The sequence below is a fragment of the Crocuta crocuta genome, unplaced genomic scaffold (genome assembly GCF_008692635.1).
Source record: "Crocuta crocuta isolate KB4526 unplaced genomic scaffold, BGI_CrCroc_1.0 scaffold348, whole genome shotgun sequence".
NCBI lineage: Eukaryota > Metazoa > Chordata > Mammalia > Carnivora > Hyaenidae > Crocuta > Crocuta crocuta.
Genome location: NW_027529573.1, coordinates 6,322,578 through 6,336,490, shown reverse-complemented (window position 1 = coordinate 6,336,490; position 13,913 = coordinate 6,322,578). Strand labels below are relative to the sequence as shown.

Sequence of the window (13,913 nt, the reverse complement as noted above, 5' to 3'; positions counted from 1 at the left end):
CCAGCAGGTGCTCACGGAATCTTTGGTGAACAGAGTAATGAATGAACAAAAGTCTGTAGCCCAGAGCGTGGAGGTGGGAGAGACCCCTATAGAGAAGCCCCACTGAAGCCCACCCTCTGCGCAGGGTCTGGAGGTGGCGCATCTACACAGAGCTTGAAAAACCCTGTTTGGGGGAAGCAGTTGGGTGTGGGGGAAGGGTGTGTGCTCTGGGGCGAGGCCCAGTCCTGGCCCCTCCCTCACTCTGTGCCTGGGGGCAGTGGCTTCACCTTGCTGTTTCCCTCTAGAAAACAGGGATCCTGATCCCACCCACTATCCCAGCCCTGTGGCCCAAGATAGGTGCTCGGTGAATGTTTGTCGAATGACTGAATGACCCAACGGAGTGCATAATGACCATGTGCCCAAAGCGGCAAGGGTCTGTAGCTCATCCTTGACTTCAATCACACCAATACCTGGTCTGCCCTGGTGGAGCTGGGGACTTACTTTTCTTTGGTTGAAGCCAGGCGTGTTCCCGGGAGATGGCGGACCAGCACGGAACGCCGGAGCAGGCTGCGGCTGGCAAGAGCCACGGAGGCCTCGGGGGCAGCTACAAGGTATGGGGAGCGGGTCCCAGGGGCTTGGGACCTGGGGATGCTCTTGGGCCTCAGGGACAGCTTCCCCAGCAGGCGCCCCCCATCCCTCCACTGCCTCCGGAAAGGAGCCTCCGGGGGCCAGGAAGACACCTCACTCCCATCACGCTTCTACTGCATCTTCCCTCTTCTGTGTCCTCGTATGCAGAATGGAGCCAGACACACATGCGCAGCTTGTCTCAGGGGGTACAGAGGCCCGAAGCTTTCAGGAGACCTCAGTCCAGTTCTCTGGCTCCTCTGGGCCTCGACGGCCCCATCTGAGCCGGTGCTAGAGCTAAATGTAAATGGCACAGCCCTGGACAGCTAAGGAGAACTCTGAGGATGTGCTGGTGGCTTTAATATTTTTTAATGCTCATTCGTTTTTGAGAGCGACAGAGTGTGAGTGGGGGAGGGGCAGACAGAGAGGGAGACACAGAATCCGAAGCAGGTTTCAGGCTGTCAGAACAGACCCCAGTGCGGGACTCAAACTCACGAACCGTGAGATCATGACTCGAGCCGAAGTCAGACGCTTAGCCAACTGAGCCCCCCAGGTGCCCTGTACCGGTGGCTCTAAAGAGAGTGGAAGAGAAGCAAGGCCCTGGGATTGTTGGTGCCACAGGGCTGGTCTAGGGACTTTTAAAGGCCTTTGCCAAGCCCCAGNACCGGAAGACAGATGCCACTGCCAGCCCTTCCTGGCTCTGCGGGCTGTGCCTTGTCTGTAGCAGTGCGCAGGAGAAAAGAGCCAGCCGACTTCGTGACTCCTGGTTCCTCCATCTAACTTGCTGTGCAGCCCAGGACAAGTGTCTTACCCTTTCTGAGCCTTCTATAGAATGCCCAGAACACATGTCTACAAAGACAGCTTGTGCTTCTAGGTGGATAAGAGAGGCAAAACCTTCCTCTTCTTTTGCAGCCTCTCCCTCTCTGGGGGTGGGACAGGCGACGGTCAGCCCACAGGCTGCGAGCTGGTGTCATTTCACATTAAGGGGAATATAGATTTCTGGGCTCTCATGAAATGTTTAAAACGGGGCCCACGTTCCCTCCCGGCCAAAAGCAGCTTCATTTCCTTCCCCTGGGTCATTTCACTCTGTCAGATTGGGGCCTGGCTCCTGCCAGATACTCTAGCTGCAATCCTGGTTTCACGGAGGTTCCTGGAGGCATTCCCCTAGTGGCCACCAGGGGGCAGTGCAAGCCCGCAGGCGATGCTGGATCTGAGTGGGTAGGAGACAGCGCGGATGGAGAGGAGGGATGGTCCTCCCGGCCCTGCCTCGGGGGAGGACTGTGCAGCCAGAGGGGCTAGAGGGGTGAGCCTGGGAGCCGACCCCGGTGGGGTGCTCAGGATGCTGCCCTTTCAGGTGATCGTGTACGAAATGGAGAACTTCCAGGGCAAGCGGTGCGAGCTCTCGGCTGAGTGCCCCAACCTGACAGAGAGCCTGCTGGAGAAGGTGGGCTCCATCCAAGTGGAGTCTGGGCCGTGAGTACCTGGACCCCCAGCCCCCTCCTCGCAGCCCCGAGCCTTTTGGGAGTCAGGAGGCCGGGGTTCCAGCTTTGGAGCTGCTGTGGGGCCTTAGGCAACTCCCATCCCATCTCTGGCCTCGGTTTTCCCATCTGTCAAATGGGGATAACAATGACATGTGCTTCCGAGAGAGTTTTTGTGAAAATAAATGGAAACATGCACATAAATATAATAAGAATGCAGAGGAGGAAGAGGAGGAGGAAGGAGAGGAACTGTCTTTGGATTACGTACTAGGTGCTAGGCATTGTGCTAGGGACTTTCCCCACACAGAGGCTGCACATAAAATAGAGCCTTCATACTATTTCCCGGGATGGTTTTCTGGCTCCGAGTCTCAGCGGCCGGTACGTTCCGGGAGCTCCTTTCATACCTGGACCGGGGATCGGTGGTAGGGCTGGAGGGAGGGTTCAAGGGCAACGTCAGCGGCTTTGGGGGCCCTTCTGTCATGAGACGTGGGTCGTCCCTCAGCTGCAGCCGCGCTGACCCAGGCCCGCGTCCTCCTGCAGGTGGCTGGCGTTCGAGCGCAGGGCCTTCCGTGGGGAGCAGTTTGTCCTGGAGAAGGGGGACTACCCTCGCTGGGGCGCCTGGTCCAACAGCCACCACAGCGACAGCCTCCTGTCCCTCCGGCCCCTGCACATCGTGAGTACTGCTCCTGCCCATCTCGGGGGGCTCCTGGGAGGGGGCCGGGCAAGCTCGCCGCACAGGCTTAGCTGGACTGGCTGGGGCAGGGCCCGCTTCAGCTCTGCCCTAAAAGGTTGTGTGGGCTGAGAAGCCGGCTGCCCTCCCGTGGTCACTGAGCACCAGGGTTCACGCCTTGAATTCCCCGGCACGGCACTGACACTTCCCTCTGTAACCCGGTCCACACGGTCCAGACCCAGATCGGCCCTGTGCTCAAGGCAGCACCCTGCGGAAAGTAGCTTCGGAAAGTAATAGCCACCCAGCTCGGGGTTTCCACCTGCCTTCCTCAGANCCCCCCCCCCCGCTCCCCCCACCCTCAGGGGCTGCCCCAGTGATTCTCCTTGTCACCGTCACTGATGCTACCTGATAACGTAGGAGGAAAGCTAAGAAGACCACAGTCAGAACCTGGTTTAGTCAAGGGGGAATCCTCCTACCTTAGCAATACTCATCTCCTTCCGGCCTTTCTGTGCCTCGGTTTCCCTATCGGCTAAATGATGGAGATTCATAAGAGCCGCAAGGCCCGCTCTCGGCTTTGTGGCTCCCGGCTCCAAGATTCCCGGGTAGACCAGCCCCGGGGGAGCCTCCCTAGCGTGTTTCTGCGTGACTGGCCTCTTTCCCGCACCTCAGAACGCTCACTCTGAGCGTGAGAGTGGCCGGCTCACCGCGTGGTCTCACTCCCAGGATGGCCCCGACCACAAGCTGCACCTGTTCGAGAGCCCGGCTTTCAGCGGCCGCAAGATGGAGATAGTGGATGACGACGTGCCCAGCCTCTGGGCGCATGGCTTCCAGGACCGTGTGGCGAGCGTGCGAGCCATNACCCCCGCTCTGCCCCTGCCCCTCCCCACTCTGGCTCCAAATAGAATCTCAATTTCTGTCCCCTGTGTTTTTTACACAGGGAAGCTCCCCAGTCCTGTAGGTTTGGGGTCCTTCCTTCAAGTTGGCTCTTTCTGCGCCAGCCTTGCTCAGAGCCCCACTCGAGGGCCCCCATGATGTGAATCTCTACCGTTCACCCTCCATGACCATTGGATTTCCAGGAAGCTTTGACCTATAGGAAGTTTTATCTTTATTTTTTAGTCAGGTGGAGTCTGTTCCTCTTACCTGTTTCCCATCTAGGTCCTCACTCCTTTTCTGAACATCCCCAGGCCCTGGCACTGATTCTCAGGGGTTCCCCCCCCCACAACCCTTGCCCTTCTTACCAGGGTAAGAAGTGACATGGTGGTTCTCTAGATATGACCTGAATAGTATGCCGCAGAGTGCATAGTACATCACCTCCCTCCTTCTAGGCTTAATATCTCTGTTAATGCAATCTTAGGATCACATTCCCTTTGTCAGTGACCACATCTCACTCTATGGGCTTGAGGTCTGGGGTTGAGCCTTAAAAGGTGCCACATCTCCCTGATCATAATTTATTCAACAACTCTTTACTGCGTATCTCTATGTGCAGACTACCGGGGCAACAAGAATTACACAGCCTCTGCCCTCAAGAATGTTAGCCTGCTAGGGAGACAGACAAGGGGACAGGCATCCACAATTCGTTGTGATAGGATTGCGATGGGGGACTCACAGGGGCTCTCGATTCAGCCTGGGGACATCAGCAAGGGCTTTCCTGGAGGAGGAGACTTACAGATTGAGATGGAAAGAAGATGAATGAAAGGGGAGGAATATGGATGAGGCCAGGAAGAGTATTCCAGGCCGAAGGAACAGCATGTGTAAGGGCTCAGAGACACCTCATTTCAAGCAAAGTAGCATAAGAGAGGCTGGAGTGTGGGGTGTGAAGAAGGCATGTTGGGATGTTTGGTGAAGGACCCGTGAGCAGGGTGGGGAGTTTGAACTCATCCGGAGGGCACTGGGGAGCCAGGGAGGAATTTAGGCAGGCGGAGAGCGTGGTCAGATGGCGGCTTTCAAAGGCTTGGTCTGGCTGGAGGCAGGAGGCTGACCGTCCTTACCGCAACCTTGGTTCCCGGCAGGTGGGTTGGCTATGAGTTCCCCGGCTACCGCGGGCGCCAGTACGTGTTCGAGCGGGGCGAGTACCGCCACTGGAATGAGTGGGACGCCAACCAGCCACAGCTGCAGTCTGTGCGCCGCATCCGGGACCAGAAGTGGCACAAGCGGGGCTGCTTCCTCAGCAGCTGAAGGGCGCCCAGGCCCCAGTGGCCCAGGCCCACCCTGGGGGGCAGCAGAGGCAAGAAGAGGAGGCTTCAGGGCCAGGGTGATGGTCTGCCTGTCCCCCCTCCCCCGGAATTTGCTCAATAAAGCCTGGGGCCGGTCCCCCACCTGCCATGTTCCTCTGCGTCACTTCTTGAGGGGGCTGGGGCTTTAGGGGTCTGAGAGTCTCCAGGGTGGGCTGGGAGCCGGGCCGGTCCCCCAGGCTCTGGTCCTTTTAGGCAGTCACATGCACAACTTGCACTGATTTTGTGTCTGTTTCCCTGATCTGTGTTTCTATCTGTCAGTCTGTCCATCCATCTATCCATCCATTGATCCATCCATCCGTTTCATCTTTGTAGTTTTCTTCCTTCAATCAATTTATCCACTCTTCCTCTAATCCCACATCTTTCTATCCATCCTTCCATCCATTGATCCATCAGTTCTTCTTTCCATCCATTCTCTCATTGATCCATCCATCTTATCTCTCTCCTATCCATCCATCCATCCACCCATCCGCCCATGTGCCCATCCACCCATCCGTCCACCCACCCAACCACCCACCCATCCATCCAAGCATTCATCCATTTATGCATGCATGCAGGCATGTACCCATCCATCCATCCCTTCAACCATCCATCCATCCACCAACCCACCCACCCATCCATCCAACCATCCATCCATCCATCCATCCATCCATCCATCCATCCATCCAACTATCCATCCATCCATCATCCATCCATCCATCATCCATCCATCCATCCATCCATTTATCCTTGCATCCACCCTTTCTTTCTCCCAGCCATCCATTTATCCATCATGTTCCCCCCACCATCTCTCTATCTGCCATTGTCTGTTTTCATTAATTTATTCAGCAAATGCCAGCCCTGTCCAAGGCCTGAGGACACAGCAGGGAACAAAACAAAGTCCGGCCCTCATGGGGTTCATCTTGGAGGAGAGGGATGGGACATTAATAAGCAAGTAGGTTTCAAATATAACATTAAGAGTTGGCAAGTGCTGTGGACAAGAAAGTGCAATATAATGATAGGAGTTGATGAGGGGGATCAGAGAACTCTGAGGAGGTGACATTTGAGCTGAGACTTGAATGAACCAGGAGAACATTCCAGGAAGAGGAATAATGGGTGTGAAGGTCCCAAGCAGGAGTGTGGCTGGGTGATGGAGACGTTGTAAAGAGGCCAGTGGGTCTGGAAGGGAGTAAGCGGTAGAAAGGGGGAGAGGTGAGAGAGGGTGTGGGGTCAGGGCAGTTAGGGCCCCGCAGACTCTTCTCTGAGGGAGGTGGGAGCCATGGAGAGTCTGAGCGAGGCAAGACATGATTTAACAGGGTCGCTCTGGCTGGGGCACGGAGTGTAGACCATGGGGCCAAGGCGGGACACAGGAACACCAGCCGGGATGCCCCTGGCTGAGCCCTGGCGGTGTCATTCATCTCCCTGACTGTCTTTTCCGTGCGTCCTCGTCCTCTGTGCGCCTCCCAGGGGCCTTCTGCTGCCTCGGCTGGGGCTGGGGGACGGAACCCACCTCCCTCCTCTGTCACGGCTCTGAGGCTCAGTGCCTCCATCTGGCCAGAGGGGGGCGCTGTGGCGGTGCCAGGCATCCATGGGAGTCCCCTCTGGCCCTGGTGAGAAGGGAGTGTCCCCTCTGCCAGTCAGGTGACAGCTGGCTTCTGCAGCCCAGGGACCCGCCCTCGGCCTTCCACCCCCGTGGGCCAGCCCTGCGTGTTTCCCTTTGTTGCCCTGTTGTGCCCAGAGCCCGTCCCAGCCACCAGCAGCCTCCCCAAGGTTGAGGCAGCTGGTGTGGGGGAGGCCTGAGGGGGCCTCGGGAAGGCACTGAAGAGAATATAGCAATTGTCAGCCACTTCAGCCTGCACATTTAAAAAATATACATGCACAGCCGAGAAATCACCTTCAATTATTTTTTACTTTGGTGTGTAGGGGAGAGCTGGGTGGGGCGTCAAGCTCGGGGTGGAGGGCGAGGGGCACCCAGCAACCAGGCAGACAGAAGGCAGGGTTGACTCCCGCTACGTGAGGATGGCAGCACCCCCATCTCCCCCTCCCCCAGACCCGCCCCCTCGTCCCTCTCACAGACCCTTGTTTTGCTTTATAAATCAGTCCTCACTGAAAGCCAGACATCATCTGAATCACCAAACCCTACGAATGACCTTGCAAGGCCCATTTCACAGATGAGGAAACTGAGGCTTAGAGAGACAGCATCCCCTTCCCGGGGTCACACATACAAGAAGTGCTGGAGCTGAGGTTTGTGCTCTGTGCGCTGACTCTGGGTCATCCTCCCCTGAGCCCCGTATGCTGTGATGTGTCCATCAGGGGCAGGGACACACGGCAGAGAAAAAACAACACCAGCAGCAGCGACAGTAATAATAAAAGCCACCACCCTGTTGTTCCCACCGCCCGTGCGCTGCGCACACTGCCCTGGGCTTTACGCTATCATCTCTAATCTACTGACAGGAGATACCCACCCTCGTGTGCAGAGAGAGAAACTGAGGCCCAGAGTGTTGAAGCAAATCCGCCCTGTGCCGGAGCTTTAGAGTGGTGGGATTAGGGCTCAGTTCTGCCTCCAGAACTGAGCTGGCTCCTCCCCGCCCACCCGCTGTCCATGCTGCGGCGGCCAAACTAAAGCCCCTCCGGCTGCTGCAGCCTCTGGCTGTGGCGGTGGCTGCCATTTATTGAGCGCCTACTGTGTTCTAGGCATTGGGCTGGGAGTTGTGCGTGCCTGTTCTCGGCGAACGCCACGGACAGTCACCGACTCCTGGGTAAAGGGTCCAGAGTAGGGCTTGCAAGGAGGCTAAATCCATTCTGGATCCGTGGGTCCCTCCCTCCTGCAGCCTGGACTTGGCCCCGGGCGCTGTCGCCGGGGCTGACTGTAGAGGTGGGGTGCCGCCGGACCCCAGTCCAGGAGGGACCCACGATGTCCGAGCGGCTGTCCAGTGCTTCGGACCCACACTAACCATCTGTGTCAGGGAGGGCTTGCTGTCTGCCCGCCAAGTACTCCAAGGCATATTTCCATTCCATCCTCCTCAAGGTCCGGGAAGCTCAGAGAGGCAGAGCCGACTGCTGGGCTCACACAGCCAGGGAGGGACAGAGCTAAGATTTGACCCCAGGCCTGTCTAACTCCAAAAGGCTACTCTTAGCTCCAACCTAGACTCAGGTTCTAGCGTCTGCAGGGATAGGACCTGAGCGGGACAGTAAAGTAAGGGTATCTCTTGGTGACAAGAGGGTGAGGGTGAGGGTCAAGAAACCACTTTATCTGTTTAATGGAGAGGCAGTGTAGACTACTAGTTAGGGGCAGCAAGGTCAAGGAGTTAGAGACTGAATGACTGAGTGGGGCTCTTGCTCCATTGCACCTGGGTTCCTTTCCAGGCTTTACCACATACTGTGTGTCTTCGGGCAAGTAACCGAAGCTCTCTGGGCCCGAGTGTTCTCATCTGCGACTCAGAGATAGTAACACTACTAGCTCATAGGTTGTTGTGAGGATTGACACGAATTTAATTTGCAGACAGGGCTGGGAACGATGGGTGAAACAGAGTCACGGCTAGGTAAGTGTTCCTCCTCGGCCCCACCGCCATCAACGATGGTGACCCTGGAGACGGGCTGCAGGGTTGTGGAGCGGAGACTTCCCAATGACTCGGGGACGGGGTTCATCCTAAGGACGCCAGTGCAAACCAGGAAATAAGGCGACCAGGCTGCGCGGCGAGAATCCCAGCTGCAAAAAGGCTTCACGGGGAAAGGGGGCCCGGGGGTGAGCAGTACTCATGGGGGCAGGACGGGGACCCAGGGACTCGGGAGCTGGGCTGGAGGCCCTGGGGGTGTTTTTCTCAGGCCCCAGCACTGGTGAGCCTCAGCGAATGCATCGCCTCCCCCCTCCCCCGGGTTCTCTTAGGAATTTCCTGCCACTTCATGTGGCCAGCTGCTCCTCTCTGCCATCTTTAGTCTGTCCCTGGACGGTAGCAGGTGCCGTGTGCATCCTCAGAGCCCTGAGAACTCACAATGTTGGTGGCTCAGTCAGCTAAACATCCGACTTCGACTCAGGTCATGGTCTTGAAGTTCATGAGTTTGAGCCCCGCGTCGGGCTCTGTGCTGACTGACAGCTCAGAGCCTGGAGCCTGTTTCAGATTCTGTGTCTCCCTCTCTCTCTGACCCTCCCCCGCTCACGCTCTGTCTCTCTGTCTCTTAAAAATAAATAAAACAGTAAAAACCATTAAGAAAAAAAAGAACTCAGAATGTTGGTGTGCCCGGGGCAGCTGGCATCCTGGGGGAATTGACAGCAAGTAGGTGTTATGACCCGTGCAATCAATGAGTCATCCAGGGGCCAACAGGAATCCGCGTCTAGTCCCCCAGTGCCCCATCCTCAGCTGGGAGCTTTGCCAAGCCTTCTTCCCCATTTTGTAAAGTCACGGGGCCTGTGGCAACATTGCCTGTAGACTTGACACCATTGATCAGTCACCTCTGGGCCAGTCTGCGTGTGGCTGTGTGACGTTCAAGGTCATTCTCCGTAGGCTTGTGAATATGCCAAATGCACATCCCATTCAATATCCTCTTCCTATCTAAACTTGCCTATTTACGTGTTTGTTTATTTATTTTGAGAGAGATAGAAAGCAAGTGGGGAAGGGGCGGGGGGAGAGGGGGGAGACAGAGAATCCCAAGCAGGTTCATGTTGTAATGCAGACCCCGATGCGGGGCTCCACCTCACAAACCACGAGATTATGACCTGAGCCGAAATCAAGAGTCAGACAATTACTCCACTGAGCCACCCAGATGCCCCCAAACTTGTCTGCTTATAAGTAGCATGAATGCTTCAAATTCCTTTTGTACATCTTCTGGCATAGCTGTGTCCAAACCTTCCATGTTGAAATACATATTATTACACATTTCATTTATTATTCCTTTATAATATAGTTAAGACATTTTATTATGCATTTATTCTGAAAGCAAGCATGTAGGTGGATTATAGTTTCAGTTTCATTCCAAGAAAGTGAAGGGGCTGTCACAAAATGACTGTCATGGGAAGGGAGTGTTGATTTTGCTAGAGTTGAGAACCTTCCAACTTGATGATCTTGGAGGTTCTTCTAGCTCAGGCTCCTAAGTGTCTAAGATGTAAATTGTGTTTGGGGACACCAAGGCGTATCCTCTTTGTAGCAAGGTGAGGTATGCATCAGTCAGGCTATGCCGGGTGACAAACAGCCCCCAAGGTGGTGGTTTCACAGTAATGGTTTATTCCTCACTCATGCCACATGGCTAACGCTGGTCTAATGCAGGTCTTTTTCACTCAGTCACTCCCGGACCCTGGCTGATGGCGGCTCCACCCTCTTGCAACAATACCATCTCAGGGAAATGGAAGAGAAAGCACTGGAAAGCCTGACACTGGCACTAAAGTGACGAGGCATCTGAGACATCTCAGAATCCACTGGACAGGATGAATCACATTGACTCCCACCTACTTTCAAGAGGACACCGTGGTAACCTGCTCCCTGCTACACCCCATCGGGAGCCTTCCCTTCCCTGCAGATACTTCCTGGGATGACTTCTCAAATAAACTACCTGCACTTGACCTCTTGTCTTAGGGTCTGTTTCTGGTAAAGCCCAAACAAAGACACCTTCACCCATCTCCTTATCAATTACTCATTAATGAATTCGACCAGTCAACAAATATCTTCTGAGCGCCTACTATGTGCTGGGTCTGGGCAGACACTGGGGCTACAGACATGACTGAGCCCCTCTCTGATTGGGTCCACTGTCCCGAACAGCAGTGGCTCAGGACACACCCAAAGCCAAGTGCTTTGAGATGCCCCTTCTAGAGCCTTCAGAGAGCACACGGCCCTGCTCGATTTCAGGTTTCTGGCCTCCAGACAAACACTTCCGTGGGATGGGCTTTTTTGGACATGATTTTTATTGTGGTAAAATAGACACAACATAAAATTTACTATCTTTAATCATTTTAGGTGGGCACTTCAGTGGCCTTAAATACATTCGGAGTGTCGTACCAACCATCACCCTCCATTTCCAGAACTTTTTCATCTTTCCAAACTGAATCTCCCTGCCCATTACGCACTGGCTCCCCATTTCCCCCCTCCCCCTGCCCCCAGCTCTGCGGTTCCACGTTCTTTCTCTGTAACTTTAGATACCCCAGGGGTCTCATGTGAGTGGAGTCAGGAGGTATTTGTCATTTCGTGACTTGTTTCACTTAGCATCATGTCCTTACACTTCATCCATGCTGCTGCGCGGGTCGGAATGTCCCTCTTTTTTTTTTTTTTTTAAGTGTATTTATTTATTTTGAGAGGTAGGAGGGGTAGGGGCAGAGAGAGAGAATCCCAAACAGGTTGTGTGCTGTCAGCCCTGACATGGGGCTTGATCCCATGAACCCTGAGATCATGACCTGAACCAAAATCAAGAGTCGGATGTTTAACAGACTGAGCCACCCAGGCACCCCTTTACTGGCAATTTTTTGAGGAACTGCCATAATGTTTCTGTAGAGGCTGTTCTATCTTACATCCCAAATTCCTGTGCCTTAAGCTGCCCTAGAGAAACTTCCCTTGTGTCAGGCGCTGGACTGTGGGCACCACGGTCAACCAGGCAGGCGATGGACCTTCCCTCAGGATGCCTACCTTCTAATTGGAAAGATGGCGAATAAACGAGTAACACACTTGTCGGGTGGTGAGAAGTGCTACAGACAGAAACAGCCGGGCTGAGTGTGAGTGTGTGTGTGCGTGTGTGGTATGAATGTGTGTGCGCATGTGCGGTATGAATGTGTGTGTGCGTGTGCATCGGGGGCATTGGTGGAGGGCAGCCAGTCTGGCTCGAACTTGGCCTCTGAGCCCCAGTGCGGTTCCCTGCCTCCTGCCTGAACTTGGATTTGACGAAGAGGCAGGCTGGCTGCGAGGAAGCCTTACATGCTGGGGGCACATGAACAAAGGCCGGGTGCCCAGGGTGGAGCCGGCAGCAGGGATCTGAGAGGTTTCTCCAAACCTCAGGGCCCTGAGAGCACCCACTGGAGAGCTGCAGGTGCTGGGACAGCCCGGGGTCTTCAGGGTGAAGTTTACTCCCCCCAGCCTGCAGGAGCGGCCCCCACCACACAGGAGCTACACCAACCTGCCTCTGAGTCTTGTAACAGCCTCATTGCACGGTCCCCTTTCTGTTGGGAACTCCCTTCCCCGCCTGGGGTCCCAGGCCAATTGGCCCGCGTCCCCGAGGACTCTGCCCCTCCCTGGGAGCTCTCCTGGATGGTCCAGACTGGGGTAGGTCCCCTCCTGGACACAGCCCACCTCCCCTGGGACGGAGCTTGGCACCAAGTACGCGCCTAATAAATATTTGTTGAATGAAGGCACGGATGGGAGGATGGCTGGATGCCGGACCCTGGCAAACCACCCCCCTCTTCCCTTGTTTTCTCCCAAGGCCGCTGAGATCTGCCTCCGTCTGCCTTCCCCCAGGGCTCGGCTGACCACGCCAGTGAACCCGGCGTGCCCCCGGTCCTGGCAGCTGGACGGCTGATGCATGCAAAGTAGGCATCCCCTTGCCCGGCCGCCTGACCACCCTGGCTCGGCCGAATCCAAAAGCTGATGACATTATTGTGCAGAGACACAATGTCTGTAGGCATTTGCTGACCCGGGCTTTGGTGCGGGCTTAATCCAGCATTCTCGTCCCGCTTTCTGTGGGGACGCAGAGGTCCCCCGTCTTGGCACCGGCACTCCTGGGGAAGGTATAAATGCCACCTCCTGCCGGCTAGCCTTCACGGGCACTCTCAGGGGCTGGTGTCACTGGTAAGAATGCCTCTCTCGCTTGCTTTGTCTTTTCCTCTCATCCTTACCTCTGGCTGGAAAGCGTGGGAACCTGGGTTCAAATCCAGGTGCCACCCCGTTTCTGACAACGGGGCCTCAGGCAAAGACTTCACCGCTGTAAGCCTTGGCTTTCTTTTCTGTTAAATGGGGAGAGGGGTCATCAAACCTCCTTTGCTAGAGAGGACCTAGGTGCGTGGTCCAGCCCGGCGCCTGGCACACAGGCACCGCTATCTGTATGAACCAGTCCGTCAGTGTCCTTGCTTTGCTGGAGGCTGGGGAGAGAATCCGAGGGTTTGTAAGTGGAAGGAATCAAACCAGCGAAGGAACAGCAGCGTTTCAAGGGCGGTGAGCCAGCGCCCTCCACATCCGCTGACATTCCCGGGCTCCTGCTACATGTCCAGCCTTGGGGAGCATTTAGTGGGCAGGAAGCAGCCGGGCGACAGGTGACTCCCGAGCCACTAACGCGTGGTGGAAACGACCCTCATAATGCCATAATTGCTATGCGAGCGAAGCCCGGCCCGCTGCCAAGTGCCTGCGGTCTTTTGCGTTATGGAATCGAATCGTCACAGCCCGTTCACAGATACCATCCGGCACCGTGGCTGTCCCCATTTTGCAGAATAGGAAATTGAGGCCCGGAGTGCCAGCACCCGAGCTGAACTGATTGAACTTAACCTCTAGAGCAAGGCAGTCAATGACGGGGGGCCGCTGACACTGTGAGGGGCTCGAGGGCTGGTTACTTAGGGGAGCAGGGCAACCTTGGCCCCAAGCTGCTTGTTTGAAGGTCTTCTCTGTGGGGGACGTCCTGGCCTGGCCTCGAGTGTGGAAGGGGCTTCTGGAAGCCGGGCGTTGTCCCCGGAGAAGGAGTTCAGGTGTCTCAGCTTCTTGGGGAACCGCAGGCTGGGGTCACTGCCCCTCCTGCGGGAGAGAGGGAAAGAGTGCCAATTTTCCAGACTTTTCTTCATTCTTCCCAGGGAGGAAGTCTTCCCTGCTGCTGCCCATCACGGTGCCTGAGTTTCCACCATGACGCTCACTTCTCTGCCTTCTCGTAGCATGAGCTCCATCACAGATGTGTGCGCCCTGGGGGGTGGGGTGAGACCAGTGGCAGAGAGGAGCATTCTGGGTACTGGGGGCTGGCGGGGCTGGGGTTGAGGGGCGGGGTCTGAGGGCCCAGGGG

General features: G+C 55.9%; 2 protein-coding genes across 2 annotated transcripts in view; both read left to right on the top strand.

The window, feature by feature from the left end:
* Nucleotides 1-482: 482 nt before the first annotated feature.
* CRYBB3 (crystallin beta B3) lies at nucleotides 483-5,017 on the top strand. The gene is made up of 5 exons (XM_077761533.1): nucleotides 483-590; nucleotides 1,958-2,076; nucleotides 2,622-2,754; nucleotides 3,475-3,607; nucleotides 4,751-5,017. The coding sequence occupies exons 1-5, from the start codon at nucleotides 516-518 to the stop codon at nucleotides 4,924-4,926; spliced, it is 636 nt and encodes a 211-aa protein (XP_077617659.1). The 5' UTR covers nucleotides 483-515; the 3' UTR covers nucleotides 4,927-5,017.
* A 3,521-nt stretch (nucleotides 5,018-8,538) lies between these two features.
* Nucleotides 8,539-13,913, top strand: part of CRYBB2 (crystallin beta B2) — a 12,972-nt gene continuing 7,597 nt past the window's right edge. The window contains exons 1-4 of the mRNA XM_077761496.1: nucleotides 8,539-8,603; nucleotides 11,936-12,068; nucleotides 12,392-12,462; nucleotides 13,789-13,859. Coding sequence (XP_077617622.1) covers nucleotides 8,539-8,603; nucleotides 11,936-12,068; nucleotides 12,392-12,462; nucleotides 13,789-13,859 — 340 coding nt within the window. The remainder of the gene's footprint in view (nucleotides 8,604-11,935; nucleotides 12,069-12,391; nucleotides 12,463-13,788; nucleotides 13,860-13,913) is intronic.

Excerpts from the sequence above, each read along its gene's own strand:
- CRYBB3 (XM_077761533.1), top strand. The coding sequence starts at position 516 with ATGGCGGACCAGCACGGAACGCCGGAGCAGGCTGCGGCTGGCAAGAGC. Across the intron at positions 591-1,957 it reads GCCTCGGGGGCAGCTACAAG|GTGATCGTGTACGAAATGGA; the intron begins GTATGGGGAGCG and ends CTGCCCTTTCAG. Across the intron at positions 2,755-3,474 it reads CCCTCCGGCCCCTGCACATC|GATGGCCCCGACCACAAGCT; the intron begins GTGAGTACTGCT and ends TCTCACTCCCAG.